At 36.0% G+C, this 22,373-nt stretch overlaps 1 protein-coding gene across 3 annotated transcripts in view; it reads right to left on the bottom strand.

Moving 5' to 3' along the window:
- LOC150110558 (pseudouridylate synthase 1 homolog) overlaps window positions 1-17,637 on the bottom strand; it is a 173,493-nt gene extending 155,856 nt beyond the window's left edge. The window contains exons 1-2 of one of the 3 annotated variants that reach the window (XM_090394778.1): window positions 17,472-17,637; window positions 345-490 (exon numbers count right to left, since the gene is read on the bottom strand). In XM_090394778.1, coding sequence (XP_090250904.1) covers window positions 345-490; window positions 17,472-17,487 — 162 coding nt within the window. In that variant the 5' untranslated portion in view covers window positions 17,488-17,637. The remainder of the gene's footprint in view (window positions 1-344; window positions 491-17,471) is intronic. The other 2 variants (XM_090394787.1, XM_090394768.1) reach the window with 2 other exon arrangements.
- Window positions 17,638-22,373: the final 4,736 nt, after the last annotated feature.

The raw sequence follows: 22,373 nt of genomic DNA, 5'->3' as shown, positions 1-22,373 counted from the left end.
GAAATAGGAGACTAATTTTGTGTCATGTATCTGGAATGTTTGGGGAAATATTGAGGGAATCATCTGCAGAGTCTTGTGGATGTGTGCGTGTGTGAAATAATGTGATCACAGGGGTAGAACAAAAGGCCATTTCTGAACGTTGTATATGGAGAGTGTTTAATTTTTTTTTTTTTTTAGAGGATAGTGAATAGAATGCATTACCTGCCTAGGAATGTGTGCAAGTATAGCTTGAAGAATATTGGATTTGATAGGAGCAATCTTCCAAAGTCTTGAATCCAAAGGAGACCTGATTATCTCAAAATACTACTGAAACATTTAAAGAAATATTTAATTAAAATAATTACCTCTACACAATGAAACAGTCCTTGATTTGTAACATCCTGTTTCTTATATGCTGGAGGTAAAACACTACTGATTAAGGTAGAGCATGAAGCATGAAGCAAAGGAATGCATTTGATTTCCAAGTAAAATGATGTGCAGAGCAATCTGCCTAAAATAAGAACAAAACATTAAAATTGATAGCCAAAATAAATACAACTAAAGGATTCTAAGATATAATTTACAACACAATATCTAAGATAAATATCAGATTTATGGTCATTTAAAGATAAACACACAAATTATAAGATCAGTAAATGCAGTGCTAGTTTGAAGTGAATAATCTCTTTTCTTATTCAATTCAATACCAATAAAGTTTTGTACTCCAATAAAGAACTTTTATTGTTAAAAGACCAGAAGATAAATGATAAAATATACAAAAAGCCAACAAGTTTCACTAGCCACTGTCTAGCATTTTCAAGGCTGAATTGGTGTGAAAACAAATGCATTGAGTTACACGTCAAACATACGCTTTAGTAACTGTTAGGCCGTTACATTTGATCATTCGTGTTTGATGGCGTGCATGTGTTCGAATGCTTCAGTCAGAATCCGGTACGTGACCACGTGTTGTGTAGTTTTTTGCATATTGTAGTTCTGTTGAACTGAGAGAGATGATGAGATTTTTCCATATGTCTTTAAGAATAATACCTTGATTTCTATTTAAATTAATGCCTGTGCATAGTACCACAGCTGCTTCTTTGAAAGTTCTGTGTCTATAATCATTCTCGATGTAAGGCATAGAACTGTTTTTCCAATCTATAACATGATTTGATGTTGAGAAATGATGAGCTAAACCAGAAGTGATGATTCTATTATGATTGACATCCCCCACATGTTCCTTCTGTCTTATTTCAAAACTTCTAGAAGTCTGACTAATGTAAGAAAGGCTACACATGCATGGAATTTCATATATTCCACGACATTTGAAGAAAGGTACCTCATCTTTGGGTGATCTTAAGATTTGTCTGATCATGGTAGTTGGTTTAAAAACCACTCTGATGTTATGAGCTTTTAACATTCTTGCCAATTTTGTGGAAACTGAATTAATATATGGAATGACAGCTGTCGACACATATTGGAGCACCGTAACACGTTGTTGGTGGTTGTCTTTAAATAGCAATTTGTTTAAAATGTTAGAAGGGTATCCATTCAGAGATAGAGTGTTAGCTATTAGTGACAGTTCTCTCTGTACATCTGCTTCTTTTGAAATAGATCTGAAGGCTCTATTACGGAGCATGTGAATGATGCTGTGTTTTTGTGATCTATGAGGTTGGACGAATAATGCAGATATCTACCTGTATCTGTGGGTTTCTTGTAAATGGAGAGTGGAAATTGTTATCTTCTTTCTTCATGAGGATGTCAAGAAAACGAAGTTCTTTGTTCTTCTCTAGTTCTATAGTGAATTTGATCTTATTGTGTAGTGAGTTGATTTTGTTCAGAAACATGAGAAGCTTTTCCATGGTATCCTTCCAGATGATGAACACGTCATCGACATATCTCCACCAAATTGACGGTTTGGTAAAATGGTGGAAAGAATATCCTTTTCAAGTTTTTCCATAAAAAAGTCTGCACATGGTGGTGACAGCGGGCTACCCATGGCTAGACCTTCCGATTGTTTGTATACAGTATTGTTAAATTTGAAGAAATTTGATTTCAGGCAATGATGAAACAACTGTGTGATGTCTTGAGGGAAAAGATCTTTCAGAATGTTGACTACCTCTACAATCGGTATATTAGTGAATAAGGACACTACATCAAGACTAGCCATAATGTCCGTTTCTGATATTTTAATACTCTTGATTTTTTCTACAAATTGTTGAGAGTTTTTAATGTAGGTCTCTGTGTGTCTAATTGTTCCTTTCATTAATTTTGCCAGATGCTTTGCTAGTAAGTATGTAGGTGAGGATCTTCCATCAACTATTGGACGAAGAGGTACGTTTTCTTTGTGAATCTTGGGAGACCCATAAAGGCATGGAGTAATAGGATGTAAGGATTTAAGTTGCTTTTTAAGTTCATCCGACCAACCGGTCATATTGCACATCATATTCAACGGTCATTCTCAACTCGAAAGATTACTTTGATAAGATTAACTTGTTACTAGCAGACAGTTCCACTTACCAAGCCTTAGATAAAAATCCCATCATGAGTAATCATCTGGAGACTAATGCTCTTATCCGCAATATGACCGGTGTTGGTTGGATGAACTTAAAAAGCAACTTAAATCCTTACATCCTATTACTTTATACACTTTATTACTTTATGCACATTATAGATTGGAAAAACAGTTCTATGCCTTACATCGAGAATGATTACAGACACAGAACTTTCAAAGAAGCAGCTGTGGTACTATGCACAGGCAATAATTTAAATAGAAATCAAGGTATTATTCTTAAAGACATATGGAAAAATCTCATCATCACTCTCAGTTCAACAGAACTACAATATGCAAAAAACTGCACAACACGTGGTCACGTACCGGATTCTGACTGAAGCATTCAAACGCATACACAACATCAAACACGAATGATCAAATGTAATGGCCTAACAGTTACTAAAGTGTATGTTTGACATGTAACTCAATGCATTTGTTTTCACACCAGTTCAGCCTTGAAAATGCTAGACAGTGGCTAGTGAAACTTGTTGGCTTTTTGTATATTTTATCATTTATCTTCTGGTCTTTTAACAATAAAAGTTCTTTATTTTAATACATCAGACCAAATATGTACAATTAAAGTTTTGTACTCCGTTTACCTAAGGAAATGTTTTTCTTAAAAAAAACACTTTAGTTTTACAAAAGCATTTCTGCTTTTGGGGGGGAATATTTAAAAACTGAATATCTATTCTAATTGATATTCTGTGTGGAAACAGTCATTCACTTAATTATAATTGTGATTATATTTAGGAAAAGATGAGATGTATAGTTTTATCTCTCGTATACAGGTTATATTCCTGAAATAACTGTACAAATGGTATATCACCAAATCCTCCCCCATTCAAGGACTCTATTTTGCATAACATAATAAAGGATTTTGTGGCATGCGGGACTGGTGGCATATATAAGTCTCAGCAGATGGATATGTGGCGGGTGAGAGAAGGGGGAGTGCGTATATGCATAAAATGTAGGCAATGGGAGGAATTCAGTGAGTCAGATGTTATTACGATATTAGATCTCGTTGTGTCAGGAGCAGGAGATTTTCGAGAGACAAGTAGTGTGATAAGTGAGAATAACGAGCGAAATATGAATGAAAAAATAAGAGTGAAGAGTGTGGAAGGCTTGAACGATTGTGAAGTTTTCGGAGATGGTCATGATTGGGAGGATGAATGGCGAGTAAGAGTGGCTAACTTGCAGAGAGAGATAGATGAGCTGAAAGAGATGGTGGAATGTCTCGGAAATGAGATGAGAAGTATGAAAAGTGAGATTAGGTGGAATGAAGAGATGAATGCAAAGCGAATCAGAGTAGGGGTGAGATAGAGGTATGGGAATGATAGAAGAGGAGAGAATAGGAGCAGTAGAAAGGAGGGAATGAGAGGGAGATATGGGAATGTTAGAAGAAGAGAGAATAGAAACAGTAGAAGAGAGGGAATGAGAGAGAGTTATGGGAATGATAGAAGAGGAGAGAATGGAAACAGAGAGAGAATGAGAAGAATGAGAGGGAGTGATGCCAGGATGACAGGTGAGTAGGAGAACACAGAGCAAAAGAGTTAGAGAACAGAGAGAGAGAGAGAGTGAGGGATGCAGGTGAGCAAATCAAGGAACAGAGTGGTAAGAGTTGTGATGTATGGAGACTCGATGATCCATGGTGTGCAAGGTAGGATACTAGAGGAGTGTTTGCCTGGAGGAATGATAGAGAGTGTGGCTACGGCAATTAAGTGGGGTGAAAGGGTGGATGAGATGATTGTAATGGTGGGCACGAATGACTTGAGAGGCAATGTAAATCAGGTGGTGAGAGATCTGAGATTTTTGCTTGAAGTTGTACAAAAGAAAATGCAGAGAGGAAAGATTGTGTGTATGTTGCCCAGGTATGATGATAGTAACTGAGCAGAAGAGCAGTAATAATGAATAGCATAATAGCCAGAATGTGTCAGAAGAGAGGATTCGAATATGTGGATGCTTGGAGGGCATTTGAGGACAGAAAGGAACTGTGTGCGAGAGACTGCTTGCATTTAAATGAGGAAGGATGTAGGCATCTGGAGAGATTGCTGTTTTCTGAACAAGTCGGTGTGTCAATGCAGGAAAACTAGCACGGATGGTAGCAGGGGTGGCCTCTTGTGGGAATGGGCACTTGAGGGAACGACATCAGGTAACACTGAGTCCAGTGGGGTCTGGAGGGGATAATGATAGGTATAGAAGCAGTGGCATCTTTATACTTTATACTAATGCCAGGAGTATCTGGAATAAAGGAGATGAATTGATGGCACTGATAGCATCAGCCTGGCCAAAGATTCTTGGGATCTCTAAGACTTGGTTGGCGGAGGATGATATAATAACAGGAATAGAAGTGCAGAATAGGAAGGGGAAATTTTTTGGCAGGATAGGAAGGGAAAAAGCTGTGGTGGAGTACTGCTTATGATAAATGATAACTTATGTCCTCTAAGAGTGGAGGCTTTGAAAGGCAGTAACACTAATGGTTTTGAATGCATATGATGTGAGGTAGAGGTGGGCAAGACAGGATATTTAGTGGAGAGTAGGAGATGTTTAGGCAGTTGAGCTTGTCAAGTGCAAGAAGAATGATTGTTATGGGAGATAATAACATCTTGTTATTATCTGCTCTTCTGATATTATGACCAAATCCAAAACTGTTGAACCTCTTGTTCCCTCTATTATATGTTGCCTAAGACATTTGTCCCTCAAGAGGTTCAACAGTTTTGGATTTGGTCATAATATCAGAAGAGCAGATAATAACAAGATGACATCTCTTCCCCCCCCCCCAGTTGGAGAGAGTGACCATGTGGTTCGACTTGGAAGATGAACAGACATGAAGGAGTATCAAAGAAAAGGGAACACATGTGGAATTATAAAGGTAGGTGATTATAATAGCCTTAGATATCAAATTGGGACAGTTTCATGGAGGGAGGAATCAGAAGGGCAAGATATCATTAGTGCTTGTGAAATTGTGAAGGAATATTTGTAAGCAGCAATAGTAAGCTGTATTCCATGAGTGAATAAGAGAACACAATTTGGTGTAAAGTGGATGATAAACAATATCAAACAGGAACTGCAGGTGAAAAAGAGATTATGGAAGAGATATAAGGTGAGGGATGGAGAGCAGATGCACGAAGAATATAAGACACAGGCCAGGAGAGTGACTAGTATGGTGAGGAAGGCAAAACTGGATTATGAGAAGAAATTGGTACTAAGATCCAAAGAAAATCTAAAGAAATTTTTTAGCTATGTGGCCAGTAGGAGGAGAAATGATTATGGAAGAATCACATTGTGGGATAAAAAAATGGGAAAAGAGTGACTGATGCAGAGGACATAGTAGAGTTGTTCAATGAACACTTTATTGGAGTATTTCGTCCTGGAGAAATAGGTTTTAATACCAGAGAGACAGGGCAGGTTCGAGGTTTAGAGGAGAGTGTGTTCCAAATACCGAGTACTCTGGACATCAGTAAAGCTGTGGGACTGGATGGTATTTCACCACAGGTTTTGAGAGAATGTGCTAAAGAACTGACAGATCTGTTGACCTTGCTTTCCAATGAAAGTCTGGCTATGGAAAAGGTATCCAGGGAATGGAAGGAAGGTAAGATATTGCCATTGCATAAGGGCGGTAGAAGACCGGAAGTGTCTAATTATAGGCCAGTTTGTGTGTCATCAGTAGTTGTTAAGGTCTTGTAGAAATTAGTGAGAGAACATATACAGCATTGGGCAGATGAGGGTAATGTTATCTGTGAGAAGCAACACAGATTTGTTAAAGGGGCGCTCTTGCTTTAGTAATATGACTGCCTTTTATAATAGTGACAAGAGCAGTTGATAAGGGAAAGGTATATACTGACATTTTTTTGATTTTGCAAAGGCATGTGACAGGGTGCCACATGATAAACTGATACTTAAGTTGCAGCACATGGGTTTAGATGTTGGGTTGGTCAACTGGATTCAGGATTGGCTGTCTGATAGGTATCAGAAAGTTGTGTATGGTGGGGCAATATCACAGAGGCAGAAGGTTACAAGTGGGGTTCCATTGGGCTCAGTATTGGAACCTGTATTGTTTAATCTTTATATCAATGACATTGTCAATGGATTGCAAGGGGATATTCAGTTGCTTGCAGGTGATGTGAAGCTGGGAAGGGCTATTAGTAATAGTGCAGATGTGGCAGCCCTGCAAGAGGATTTGAATAAACTATACAGATGGGCAAATGAATGGGGTGTCGGTTTAATGCAACAAAATGTAAAGTCTAGAAGTTTGGGATACGTTGATGGGAAGCTGAATACTCGATTGGAGGAGCTGTACTGGAGGAAGTAGGGGGAGACAAGAGATCTGGAGGTGATGATTGATATAAAACTGAAATTCAGGGAGCATATTGCAAAGGTGGTGAAGGTAACCCAGAGGACTGTGGCAATACTGAGAAGGATGCTGACCTGCAGAGATCAGGTCAGCATCCTTCATCATTCTGTTGTATAAGACTCTGATCAGACCACACTTAGACTATTGTTCTCAAATTTGATCCCCAGGATTTGAAGGGGATAAATTAACTTGAAAGGGTAGAGAAGAGGATAACAAAGATGGTTTCAGGACTGTACAATGTTAGTTATGAGGATTGGCTGAGGGAATGTGGACTGCAGAGTTTGGTGGATAGAAGGAGGCGAGGTGATATGATCGAGACTTTTAGACTGTTGAGAGGCAGTTACAGGGTTGAGAGTGGGGAGTTCTTTCACTTAGTGACAGCGGGAAGGAGCAATGATGACAAGGGCCATTCCTGGAAGTTATGAATGGAAACTGTGAGCAAGAGGGTGAGGAGTGGTTTCTTTGTGTGGAGGATGGTTGAACTGTGGAATGCATTGCACGATAGAGTGCTGAAAGAAGCAAGAATGGTCAATGAGTTCGAAGAGTGGTATGATAGACTGTATTTCCTAGGAAAGACCTCCCATGATGAGTCTCTTGACTCCATGGAGGCCTGAATAATAATAATAATAATTATACATATAATATAATTTCTTCGCATCTTTATGCCAAGAAATTATATTCTTGGTTTCATCCTTTATCCCGGTGTAAGCAAACAACATTAGTGCATGAAGTAATTTCATGACAGGGCAACTTGTATATGGAGATGTTGAAACGAGTTGCCCTGGTGTGTACCACCTTAACCCAGTCCTGAAGATACTTTCAGGCGCAAACTTTGTTTGCTCACACTTGGATAAAGGATTAAACTAAATTTATTATACTTGTATATGGAGAATATAACCAAGTGGAAAAACTTTCAACATCTATCTCTAATCCAGAGTATTTTAATAATAATAATTGCCTTAGTATTATACATGTCTGTAAGGATATGTGCTTTGCATGATGGGATACCACGGCAATTGATGTGAAGTCATTAGCCTCTATATACGAGTTGCCCTTGAATGAAGTTACTTCATGTACAACGTTTGCTTGCACTTGGATAAAGGATGAAACCAAGTATATAATTTCTTAGCATCTTTAATTTATAATATAACCAAGTGAAAAGCTTTCAACACCATTGCATAAAGGTGGCTCCAAGACAGAGGTAGCAAACTACAGACCAATTAATATATTGGGAGTGGTTGTTAAAGTATTGGAAAAATTTGTGAAAGGCAAAATACAACAGTGTGGGATAAGCATTTTTTCTATTTTTTTAATTATAGTCCAGAAATCCTGCTCTAGAGATTAAACATGGAACTTTTTCAAGCCAGTCCAGGCCAATAATAAGCAGGGCAGTGAAATTCATCTCTTACCTACCAAAAACATCCATGTGCATGAGTGGGATTTGAACATGTAGCTTGCTGGGAAAAAGTGGATGCACTAACCACTCAGCCAACCAAACTGCCAATATATAACATATAATTCTGGACAAATTTATCAAGAATTCCATATCCACTAATAATTAATGTCTTTAATTAATATATGTCTTTATTGATACTGTCAAAAGATATGGCAAAGTCTATAAAATTCTAAACTTTGTACTCTAGTTAATTATATTCCTTAAATTAAAAAATGTGGTACACAGAACTTTTTTTTTTTTTTTTGAAAAGTCTTAGTACTTTCAGTACTTATAAAACCAATGTTTGTTTTTTTTTAACTTAATATTAATGTTTTGTATTTCGTCGTTTTTAATTGTATTTATCAAAATGACTGGTTACATTTTTGTACCAAATGAGGAAAATACTAAACAGTCTGAAAAATCTGTTTAAAATTAAGTATACTCAGTGAAGAGAAGGTAGAAAAACTTTTTTTTTCTGCAATCTGTTTATCATCAAAAATGTACATTCATATTATTCAGATAAAATATAAATAATTATATTTTATCAGATAATATAATAAATATCAGATAAAATATAAATAATTATATTTTATCTGAATAATTAACATTTTATCTGAACAGTTAACAAAATCCATTAATTTTTCAGGAATTAGCAACATATACTAAAATATTAATTATAAAAGACTTTAATTAATACTTTCCTATATTTCAGCAACATTACATTGGCATCATCAGGGATCACAAAAAACAATTATATGTACAAGAGCCACTAATACTGGGCAAATGAGGCTGAAGAAAGGCAACAGAAATCAAGCCTAGAGGCCTAAACAGTGGGCTAGATTTGGTAGTCTTGGCAGATGTGCTTTAGATCTAAGAATGCAGCTTCCCAAATTTGGGGCAGTCTCATGCATCCAAATTTGTTGAGGTTTAGAAAGTTTTTCAGGGATGAGGCAGATTCGAGGAATAGCATTTAATATCTGTATTGGTTGCAGTTAATAGAGTGACCTTCTTCCAGCATATCCTGTGGTGGGTGTCCAAAGCATGGAACCAGATATAGTCTTTTTTTTTATGGGAGAATTTTTGTTATTTATTATTTTTTGTGATTCACTGTTTGTAGAGTTGTTGATTAACACCTGGCATTAGTAAGGTGGGGTGTCACAGACCCCAAAGATTTTAAATTGACTATAACTTTTTAACAACAGGTGGCAGCGAGTCATGCCTCAGTATAGCTTCCCCTCCCGTAACCTGCTACTCAACGCCATAGATGATAGGCTGCTGCATGCAAGTTTAGTGTGGGACCCCACCTTACTAATGATAGGTTAAGGAAACTTAAAAAGCAGTTTCCCCTATGATGATTTCATATATGAATGGTGATCCTTCCCTATCATTAATACATGAATGATGAATGTAAACAAAGTCATTGATTATTAAGATATGTTAATTGATTTATCATCATCATCTTCATTCCCAGACTTCTTGGATTCAAAATGACTCATCATAGCAGGTTCTCACTATCAAACATAATTAATATTATTATATTCAATTAACAGAGTAGTCAAAAAGTAACAAGTAACATGAATAATGAAATCTTTGACTGGCGAATGAATCTATTCAGGCCTTATCAAAAGGCCTAGGAATCAAACAAATATTGTCATAAAATGTGAGATGTCCTTAAATGTGCTGTTTTCTGGAGTTGAGATGGTGTTAAATCTGGGATTCTCAACTTTTCCAGACGTTTCATAAATGTTCTTGGTATTTCTCCTAGCACACCTATGACAATTGTGAGTGTTGTTACTTTCTTGCTCCAAAGTTGCTGACCTTCAATCTCCAGATCCATATATTATTATTATTATTACATGATTCTTCCAGGGAGTCCAAAGACTCATCGAGGGAGGGCATCTACTCCACAACTCGTCATCTCCACCACTCACAATCCACCAACTACAATGAATTGCAACTACTTTCATCATCTACACCAGTGCTTCTCAAACTTATGGAAGTAAAGGCTTTGAAAAATTAAAATATTTGATGGTCCCCATCCAAAAAAAATTGTAATACACACATATATTATTATAATAGTTATTGTATTTGTGTTCAATACAAAACATATACAGCACATATTGCAAAAATCAAATGCAAATATTACATTTTTAACATCTTACATACACATTTGACATGGCACACGCTTAGTCTTAAAACATTTTAAATTTGTTTTCATTATTTCACAGTCCGCTCAACAAAACTAATGGCCCCAAGGGGGGCCACGGCCCACAGTTTGGGAAGTGCTGATCTACACCAACGGCATCTACTGCTGACCACCACCACTAGTATTTTCACACACAATCACAAACCGTGTTCAAATCCATGTACACCCTGGATTTGAACCCGCAGCCTCTTGGTTGGAGAGCAGATATGCTAACCACTTGGCCAACCAGGCTGACATATTTGGTCAGTTTTTCATGCACTTTTTCTTCTACTCTAGTATTCCCCTGATACTGCTACACCAATAAACTACACGTTGTTGTTGTTGAACTATATCTGGCATATAGTTGACATTCATATGTCAGTTTGTTCTGTATTTTTCATATGTTCTGTATAATTCATATGTTCAAGATGTCAATCTGTCTGAATTTCAAAGTCCCATAATATCTTGTCATTTTCATAAACTTTTTCAACTGTGTGTTCCCAAGAGATTTTGCAAGTTGGGAAACCATATTTCTTGCACAAGCTCCATTGTACAGGTTTTGCTACCTGATCATGCCACTGTTTATAGTCTGTATGGGCAATATTGTTGCAAGAACTAATTAGATAGTCCATTGTCTCTTCCTTATCTCTGTGTAGTCAGCATTTGGTATCTTTTCAATGTTTGCCTTTATTGCATTCATTTCTAGTGCTTGTTCTTCAACAGCAAGTATAAGACTTTGTTTCTTTCTTGATGCTGCTTTGCTGCTTGCCAAGTTAAGTGACTGTCAACTTTCCCTTCAATATCTTTCGAATACTGACCATGGAGTACTTTATTTTTCCAACCTTCTAATCTTTTGTTTATCTTTGCCATTTCTTTCTCTGTGTACTGCTTTTTGTGAATCTACTACATTCACTACTTTTTTTGTAAACTTCAATTAACATATTTTCTGTGCTTCCCTTGATGTAATCATTCAACCCTCACTTTTCTTCTTCGTCTGCTTCACTTGCAAAAAATCACATCCTCCACTTTTTTTGACAATGCATAACCAATCCACATTATTCAAGGATGCCTTGAATCATACCTTGCGTGGGTGCAAGGTATGATTCAATGTCATTAATTTTCATGTTTTACGATCAAGTGCATCCAAATCGGCTTGAGTCAATTATCCCTGCTGTGTATCTGCTCACAGGGATGGCCTGTGTATTCATTGCTGTGACAGTGTTGCCCCTATTCAGTTTGGACTTTAGAACTTATCTAATCCTTTTCAAACAGTTGCACATTATTTTCTTTTTGACTTCTGAACTAAAAATGTTATCTGCCTCAAGGATGCCTAGATTATTATACAATTTGTGCTGTGGCAAGTTTTTAATTTTCCTTCCATCTGCAAATGTTTTTCCTTTTATCTGCCTAAACATCAGATTTTTAATTTTGCCTGATATGTTGAAGAATATTCCAATGTTCAGAAAAACAGACAGATATGAAACTCAGGGAGGTCAGGGAAAATCTTGTATTTTGTAAGCCCAAGTTGCAAGAGGACATGGCTGAACTAAAGCACTTTACCAGACTTATGTAATTTTATTCCTGAAATTTAACCATTTGTGATACAGCAAATTCATTTTTGTCATTAAAATTAATTTGAAATCATATTTTCAGTATTTGTAATCATAAGGAGTTAATAAAATGTTTCTTTCTTTAAAAAAAAAAAATTGATTCCTCTGTCCTGTTATTTTTTCCTCAAAGTATGGATAATGTTATGTGTTTAGCAAGTCCAAATTCAATACAAATGCCTTCACTGAAGATTTGGACTATATTGGAGCAGTGACTCAATTTCTATGGATGATTTTCCATATAGCTTAAAGTCATCCATGTATAATAAATGATATATTTTTCCATAGAACAATAGAGGTGATAGTGAATCACCTTGAAAAATATTTGGATATCAAATTTGGATATTTGATATCCAAAGCTAGTTTTCTTTAACGTTAGAGGAATTAGTGCTAGGATGAACAGTACAGGTGATAGAATCACCTTGAAAAAGTCCTATGGCATGGACTGATAACACTGGCCAATACAATTTTTGCTGACTTTTATATGAGACTTGTTTTTTTACTAATTTGGGTGCGCTGATTTCAAGTATCAAACCCATTTTTCTCTATCATGTCAGGTTTTTCCTCTATGGCATTTTCTTTTTGCTAATTTGTAAGTTTTTGATAGTTTTAAGGAGGCAGTACTATTTAGAAGATAAAAAAAATCGATTTTTTAATATTATTTTCTGAAAGTATGTACTTTTAAAAATCTGTTCCTAACTTTTTATCAAGAAATTCGAAAAATTCCCGAAGATATAGCCTATTATTCAAAGCGGTGCACAGATCAGAATCGGAGTGCTCACCACTCTCGCTTGTTAGTAAACGTCCTTTATAAATTGGCATGGCTATTTCATTGGAATGAGCAACTGGCCGAATTGCTGAGTCGAGATTGGGATACACAATTTTTTTCTTATTCTTCTTATTATAACCAGAAGTCTGAACTAAACAGAAATAACAATCGTCTACGTGATTTTTCGGTTCACGCCAAATCACTGGAATGCCAAAACCTAATTTTTGGCGTTTTCCCTTGCTCCACTATCGTAAATTTTCTACACGACTTACACACTTTATTTGGAGCCCATGACTTGTCCTGATCTGCAATTTTTACGTCAAAGTATGCAAAGTACACTTTCTTAACGAACCTTTGGCTGGGAACAGTAAAGCTGCCACAAATGTAGCAGAAGGAATCTACACTACTGACACGATCTCGAGTAGTAGACATGATGTATTTTCTTCACTGCCGACGAACATGCAATTAACAAGACAAAAAAAAACCAGAGACTTTATGAAATGTTATACGCGCTCATCATACTTTCACGATCAATTAATGACTGACTGATTTCGATCGTTCTTTGTCCGCTATGACGCATATAGCATTCGTTTGTTTTAGGCAGTTGTCATCGCCTACTTTTCATCACCTAAATGTATTAGGTCAGTTATCGACCTCTCTCGCATTCAAAGTGCCAGTATGTGCCGTTGCAGGTTCTTACACATTTATTCGTTTACTAATAAGCGAGAGCGGTGAGCACTCCGATTCTGATCTGCGCACCGCTTTGAATAATAGGTTATATCTTCGGGAATTTTTCGAATTTCTTGATAAAAAGTTAGGAACAGATTTTTAAAAGTATATACTTTCAGAAAATAATATTAAAAAATCGATTTTTTTGATCCTCTAAATAGTACTGCCTCCTTAAAACTATCAAAAACTTACAAATTAGCAAAAGGAAAATGCCATAGAGGAAAAACCTGACATGATAGAGAAAAATGGGTTTGATATTTGAAATCAGCGCACCCAAATTAGTAAAAAACAAGTGTCAGATCATAATCAGCAGGAAAAAAAAATTTTTTTGTTGGCCAGTGTAATCAATCCATGCCATATATAAATTGACTTTTCATCTTTTTGAATTTTTCAAAATCATTTTGTCAATTATAAATCAGGCTTTTGTTCCCTTGGATTTTCTACAACACCCCTTTTATTCAACAGGCAGAAGTTGGTATAATGATAAATAGTGACTAACCAAAGTTGCTAGAAGTCTAGTGAGTAACTAAAACGTTGTTGGCAGGCAAGTTATTAGGCAGTAATTACTTGGAACAGCTCTTTTTTTTCTTTGTTTTTCAAAATCAGAACTGCCCTTCCAATTGTCACCTACTCTTCAATCAAGCCTGTTTGTAATTTGCTACCACAGTCTTAAAGCCTCCTTTATACAAAGGAACTATTTTACCTTCCTTCCGATCCCTAGGGACAATACCAGAGCTAAAACTTAAGCTAAATAGCCAAGTGGCAACGACAATTCCTTTGCACAATTCACATAATACCCAAGCTGATATTCTATCCAAACCTAAGGCAGTATTTGCATTTAAATTCGGCAATATCCTAAGTACCTCTGATTCATTAACTTCAATTCTCATATCAGTTATTGCTACAGAAGTATCCTCAGTCAGGTGACAGACTTTTGAAAAGTAGTCACTCAGTAACTCTACTATTAACATCTGACTCAGGTTATCCTTTCAAAGTGATTCTTCCTTTTACTTGCCACATAGCAGAAGAATTCTTTGGAAATTCCTTTGATCTGCTTGGCTAAGGTCTTGGTCTTCTCATAATCTGATTTAGCCTTCCTTACTATGCTGGTAACCTTTCTAGCCTGAACTTTATACTGCTCATGAGTATACTGATCACCTTTCTCCTTGTAAATTCTTCATAACATTTTATTTTTTTTTTGCAGATCAAGCCTAATACTATTACTCATCCATCCACCACCTTATTTATCATGGGAACACATTTTGATATTGCTTCCTTCAGATATCCACTGATTATATCCCACACACTGTTAACATCTTTACCCTGCAATTTTTTATGCCATGGACAGCTGTAAGCTGCCTCCGAAGCTTGTTATAATTACCTAACCTGTAGTTCCATATATACCCCCTTCTTAAGAGAAATCCACAAATTTTGCAATCTCCCAAGACAATACCACATGATCACTCTCACCAATTGGACAGACACCTTACTTATGCATAGGTCTTCTGAGCCTATGACCAGAATCAACACTCTCACACCATGAGTCCCTTTAGTTATATGCTGTTTCAAGTAATTATCTCTTAGAAGGTGTAGGAATTCCATTTCCTTTTTGCCATGTGATCTTTCCTCTTTCCAATTGATATCACCATAGTTAAAATCCCCCATAATAATCACTCGACCTGCACTCATTGCACTAATTTGCTGATGCATGTCTTCTACATCACCCCTTGTACCTCCTGGCCTATAGCAGCAATCGACTGTATATTTGGTTCCACTGGCCACTATTTCACACCAGATCTCCTCAAATGAACTATCATTTACACCTTCCTTGATATACTACTTTTTTTTCACTACAGCCAAAAAAAAAAAAAAAAAACTTTTTTTTTGGCTGTAGCTCTTCAGCTATCATCAGTAGTATTCCTCTCCCCTATTCTATTTTCTATATCCTCCCTGAAAATACTGTACCCATCACATTCAATTCCAATAACTACATCTTCTGCTGACAGCCAAGTTTCACTAATGCCTATAACTTTTGGTGAAAAAAAAACTCTTCTTCATATTTTGAATGCTTCTTGTATTAGTATACAAAAATTATAGATTCCCTTTAGTTCTTATAACACCTTTACAACTGATATACATTCTACTAATTTCAGTATTCACAATAGTCACATACCGATTTTCATCAGCTCTATTCTCCAAATTATTCTGTGATAAAGAATCTCCAAACACACATTCCCTACATAAGCTTCTCCTTCCTACTCTCAGCCTTTTCAATTTTAGTTTCCCCTGTCCAAACTTCAACTTGCTCAGAAAACAGCAACCTTTTCAAACACTTATGGCATTCCATGTTCAGATGCAACCCATCTCTTGCATACAGCTCTCTTTTGCCTTCAAACACACTCTAGACATCAACAATTTCCAGACCTCTTTTTCTGCACATTCTTGCAATCACAAACAGACAAAATAGCCCTTCCTTCAATTTACAGACAAAAAATATTGATGGTGGTGGTGGGCAGTAGATGGTGTTGATGTAGATGGATGGTGGTAGAGGTTTGGTGTAGTGGTGGATAGAGAGCTATAGAGTAGGTGTCCTCCCTCGATGAGTCTTCAGACTCATTGGAGGTGTCATGAAATAATAATAATATCAATCATTATTATTGCTCTTCTACTTAACTGATAATTGTCCAAACAAGGGAGCACACACACACACACACACACTATCTTCTCTTTGACACCTTTTTTCTTCACAATATCTAACACTGTTCTCAAATCCTTTTGCTATCCGATTAAATTAAATAACGGTTTTATAATTCCAGCTGTAGCAACACTTGAATAGCCAACCATACCTGCTTAAAACAAATGTATCTTATATCCTGTAAGTGGTTTGATTACATGTGAAATACTTACAAAAGTATGTTGTTAGGATTAACAATATCACAGCTTTCATTATTAAACAAGAGTTATTCTTCATACAAATTTTAAATTATTCTCTCTATGTTATAAAACAAAAAGTGATATAGTTGGTATTCTGTAGAATTAATTAAACACCATTACGGGTTACAAGAAAACTGCAAATTATAAAGATGATAACAGTATTTAATTATTGCTTTATCTCTCCACCCATACAATTATTTAATACTAATACTGTATATGAATGCCAGAAAAAAAGAAAAAAAAAGAGAGTATGCCAGAAAAGTGATTCCAAGAAATGGATATTACTTAGAAATGTCCCTGAATCGGCCGTATTTTTTAGCTGATCCCTCTCCCAAGGAAAAGCAGGCTCTAAGTTGGTGAAAAACCTTCATAAGTTATTATTTGGGATGTGCCATTACGGAAGTGTAATGTTTAATTCCTACTTTCTTTACCTGTAATGATAAAGAAAAAATAAATAAAATAGTATGTGGGAGGAAAAGAATTAAAAAAATAATAATAAGTAAATAAGTGAATTGGTCAATTGGTAGAGCATCTGCTACTAATGGCTTGCAAAAAAGTTAAGCAAGTCTGAGCGCGGTTAGTAGTTGGAAAGATTAAATCGTTCGATGCTATTGTCACACTCTCCCTCGACGAGTCTTTGGACTCCCTGGTGGTATCACATAATAATAATAATAATATATATTCAGCAATGAAATGAATCCAAACAGGTTCAAATTATTACATTCTCATCAATCAATGACCACAATCTATATATCCTCAAATAATATCCAAATTTTTATAAAGCTGGGTAGTTCAAATAGTAGGTAGTGTCCAGATCTGGTTATATTCAAATAACATTTAACATTTCATGTATTCAAATTGTGCCGAAGCACAATTAAATAAAATAAAAAGTAAAACTTTTCGATTATAAATTTATATACATGGTACGCACCACTCAAAAATTTCATTACGAAGCACGCATGGTTCTTCTGGTAGAATTGACAAAATTTTAAACTCTGCTCTACAAATCAGGGGTAGCAAGAAATAAACCTAATAACGGTGATTGGTTAACGGTTAAACGTCATCGAGGACGAGGCAAAGCAGAAAGTAGCTTTACGTTTTATCCACATTACTGCATTTATTCGGGGGATTTGTCCAAAATCTTTGTTGGAGTATATGTCGATCCTAGGCAAACACTATTTTGTCGGTCCTAAATTCAGGAAAATTGTATTAAAAAAAAAAAAAAAACGGAGTCTACATAGTTGAGATATAAGTTTGCTTGTGTTTCACTGCTCCCCAAACTTGCTACGATGGGCTCCTTATTGCTTAATAAGTTACGACGGCCCTGGATTTGACTATACCATACCTTTACAGGTGATGGAAACGCTTAATTATTATTATTATTATTACCCAAAGACCGCATGGAGTCAAAGACTCATCTGGGAGATTAATATCAGTCTATTAAAGGCATTTTAACTTCGGTCACATTCTTAGTGCACAGTGATATAAAAATGAACGATGCTAATTAAAAAAAAAAAAAAAAGGAGAAATACTTTTATTACATGTACTGTATTTTATTATTCTTTGTTACTTCAAAAGTTGCTTACTGCTTTTTATTCCACAACCAACTGTTCTATAATGTTTGTCCCCTAACTTTTACCCATTTCTTGACCGCGAGCAAACTCAACTTCCATGGATACCTACACGTTCTCTCTCGCAACTTTACGTATAAAGAAAAATTTAATTAAAATTTAATTACAGACGATGTCCATTCAGAAGGTTATAGAATTCTATCATATCACCCTCCTGCTAACCAATGTCAGTAATCCATACACTGACAATCTGTCCCCATAATCTAAATCTTTTTATCTACCTTATATATATAAAATGATAAGCCTTTTTATGTCACGTTTTTTGAAACGTTTTGAAACTGAAGGGCTACCCTTGAGTTTTAAAACATAATAAATTCAAGGAGAACCGGCCTACCAGTCCGGAACTCGGGGTGTTGGGCGCCTTAGGCGCCAGGGAGGTGTAGCTCTCCCTAGTCGAAATATAATCTTTGTAACTCTCCTTTACACAGCTTTTTTATTCTCTTGGAACCTGGAAGACCAAATCTGCACACAATTATCGAGGTGTGGTCTTATCAAGCCCTTACGAAGAGGCAAAATGACTTCTTTATTATTACATGTTGAGGTTTTCTTCAATATCGCAATTGTTCTTTGAGTTATCAGATAGCAAACAATTTTTGCTATGTGACCTTTGAACTTCAAATTCCTATACATCATTATGCCAAGATCCCCATCTTCATCAGTTTCTTGTAGCATGATCCAGCTGATATAATATGCTGCAGGTAATCTCTTAATGCCAAAGTGCATAACTTTACACTTACTTCCATTAAAGTGATAGCTATATTCGTTTACTTAAATTCCAAGCTTGTTCATATCATTCTGTAAATGCTTGGTACCCATAGCATCCCTGATTCACCTGCCTATCTTTGCATCATTGGTAAACAATTTCATATTTCCTGTTAGCCCCTCCCTGATATCATTAATGTATAGATTGAACAACAATGTCCCAAGGACTGAACCATGAAGTACACCACTAATCACCTTAAATATAGCAGATTCACACCCATCGTATACCACTTTTTGACATCTCTCTGCCAAATATTCACTTCTCCAAGTCAAGAGTTTATATTCCAATTCCATATCCTCCAGTTTATGCAACAGACTTTCGTGTAATATTCTATCAAATACCTTAGCAAAATCGAACATTATAATATTTGTAGTATGAAAACGAGAATGGAGAAAAGATTTGTCGGAAATGTTTTGTAAGTGAATATAAGAAATGCAAGTCGTGAAAGAATGAAGTGACTGATAATAAGGATATAAGGCAGGATTATCAAGGTGTTATGGAGAATGTAGCAGAAGCAGTTAGTGATAGTGTACAAATATGAATGAGAGTTTGAAGGAATTAGTTAAAGGTGACGTTGATGATGAGATGCTAGCGCAGAAAGAAATTGTAGGCTTACACGGCTCCTTCACAGAATAAAACGTGAACTCGAGCCAGTGGAAAAACGATTGGCATCTGTTACGGAAGGACATAGAATGAAAGAAAGAGTGAATTGGAAAAGCATAAACGCATGATAGACTGGGAAAAAAGATATAATATGGTATGGGGAATCGATGACAAGAGGTGTACTTAATGAGAAAGTGACGAAAGCATGTTTTCCAGGTGCGTAGATAAAGAATGTTAGTATGCTGAAGAATTTAGCGAACGAGTCGATTGTATTGGCGCAAATGATTTGAAATGTGAGAAATATGCAATGAGAGAAGATATGAAAGAGTTGATAGTGGAAGCCAAAATGAAGACCACTAAAGTAAAGATTGTGAGTCTGCTGCCTCGGTATCATAGGACAGAACCGAGAAAATGTGCCATGATCCAATCAGATTATTGTGCAGAATGAATAGTATGCAGTTTATTGATGTGTGGAGTGAATCTGATGCACGAAAGTACTTATATATTCCCGAAGGACTATATTTAAATGGTTTCTGAGTTAGATATTTGGAGAAAGTGTTGTTTCTCCAAACATCTTATATCTCCAAAGATATTAGTGAGAATGAAATCAAACAGGTGTCTGGCCATCCCTGAGTAAACGAACATGGGTATAGAAATGATTATGCAATGCCAAACGGGATTTCACAGGTCTCCAATTTAAATGGGTTGGAAGTGACATTACACAAGGCTAACTATGGGTACAATGCAATGTTAATATGCATGTACATGAATTCAAGTAATACTAGGAATAATCGTGAGTAGTTTTTGACATTGATGAGTTCGACTTGGCTAAAAATCATAGATATCCGCGAGATATGGTTTATTCATGAAAATGAGGCATAAAGGTCATGGAGGCTGTCCCACTTGCCACTGTTATGCCAAACTACAATTGTATGGGAGTGGCTGTGTAAGCATTGTTGCATGGGGGAGGAGATGAGCACCCGATTGTGGTCGGAATTACCCAGTAGGCTCACTATATTCACTGTGTATTTGAGTAATTCACTGGGTAATCTGTATTCTGTATAACGACCTTACACAAAATACGAACATTTTGTGTAAGGTCGTTAGTAATGGAAAATGTTTCAGCATCTCTGCCTGCAAGATCCGTACAGCTGTAGGAGGAAAGCCAGTTGGCATTGTACACATTAAAATCTCCTAGGAGGATGATATCGCTGTTAGGAAAGTGGGACCAGAGAAAGTTAATTTTTAAGGAGAGGAAATTAAAATACTCCGAGTGGTTGGTGGCATTAGTAGAGCGATAGAGATAGCAAATGAATTTTACTGAGTGGGGAATGCATATTTTCAATCAAAGAAGCTCAGTTGGGCGACTCAAGGTGAGGTGCTCTCTGGTAAGGTATGTCAGAGCGGATATACGCGCAGACGCCACCCTTGGATCCAAAGGAGTAGTTCAGAAGGTTGAGATGGATAGGGCTAGGGGGAGGTGAGATTTGAGTTTCTGCTAAAAAGAGTAGATGGGGATTGGTGGACAAGATGAGAGTGGACACTATTAAGGTTGAACATCACACCTAAACAGAAATGTGATCGCTACAGCTAACCTCTGATTCTAGGGCACAGTTAACCTCAGATCGTATATTTTTTACGTTAAATATGTAAAAATATCTACGAGCGTAACTTAAAACAACTAATTTCTATTTAACAAGATAATATTTACAATCTATCCTAATTATTGCTCTCTATTTTGTTTATTACGTGGTGAAAGGCAACAAAGAAGATACATCTGTATATTTTTAGTTATGCTTTAATGACTGATTTTCATCGTTGTTTATGTTTGCCCTATAATATTAATAGGATATACAGAATAATTTATACAGATATGAACAAGATGGTATTCTTTATTTAAATATCTGAAATCTCCAATTAACATTTTAAGCAGGAGGGTAGCAGTGTGGTCTAAGGCAGCGCTTCCCAAACTGTAGGCCAAACGTTTTATTGAGGGGCCGTGAAATAATGAAAACAAATTTAAAATGCTTTAAGACTAAATAGATGTTTTTTAAAATCTTAAAAGAAAGATATTTATTATTATTTATTATTTCTTTTTTGTTCTTTTTTTATATTTTAATGGAAAAAATCACACATTGGTGTTGGTTCACAAAATTTGCTTCTTGCGTATTTCGGCGATCAATGAATATTAGTAAATATATGCTTATTCATATAAGTTTCATTTCAAATTGATTGATAAGGAACACAAAAAATATTACAAATGCAAAATCTTGAATATAAATTGTATTGAATATATATACTATAAATATTATAATAATCTATGTTTCTATCACGATTTTTTTTTTCGACGGGGCAGTGAAATATTTTAATTTTTCCAAAGGGAGCCTTGGCATCCATAAGTTTGGGAAGCACTGGTCTAAGGGATTCCTTTGTCAAAAACATATTTATGTGTATTGGACAAGAAAAACATGTACTGAATTTTAATTTGACACCATATTTTCTCGTTTTGAATACGTTTGAATTGTATCCCTTGCAGTATATAAAATAATCTCTCTCTCTCTCTCTACGATGTTATATGCTGCAATGAATGTGTAGTTCAGTAGAGATGATGTTTGCATCCTCTGCTGTTGGCTTTCCCAAACAAAGATTTCAGTTTGATTCTAGTCGCTGACTAGAACTTTTTCTAAACCTTTCATCGACTGGTTCCTAGTTTGTTGATCTCTGGCACAATCTAACGAGGTTTTTTGCCTGGAAACTAGGTTCTTCATCCAGTAAACTCAAGAAAACGGCCGTAGAATTCTCAATATTCCAGACAATATCACATTCTGTTAGGGTT

Source organism: Typopeltis vanoorti, chromosome 1 (assembly GCF_054136105.1).
Source record: "Typopeltis vanoorti isolate ZY-2024b chromosome 1, IOZ_Tvanoo_1.0, whole genome shotgun sequence".
Lineage (NCBI taxonomy): Eukaryota > Metazoa > Arthropoda > Arachnida > Uropygi > Thelyphonidae > Typopeltis > Typopeltis vanoorti.
The sequence above is the reverse complement of the archived record's forward strand: the minus strand, read 5'-3'. Positions and strand labels throughout refer to the sequence as shown.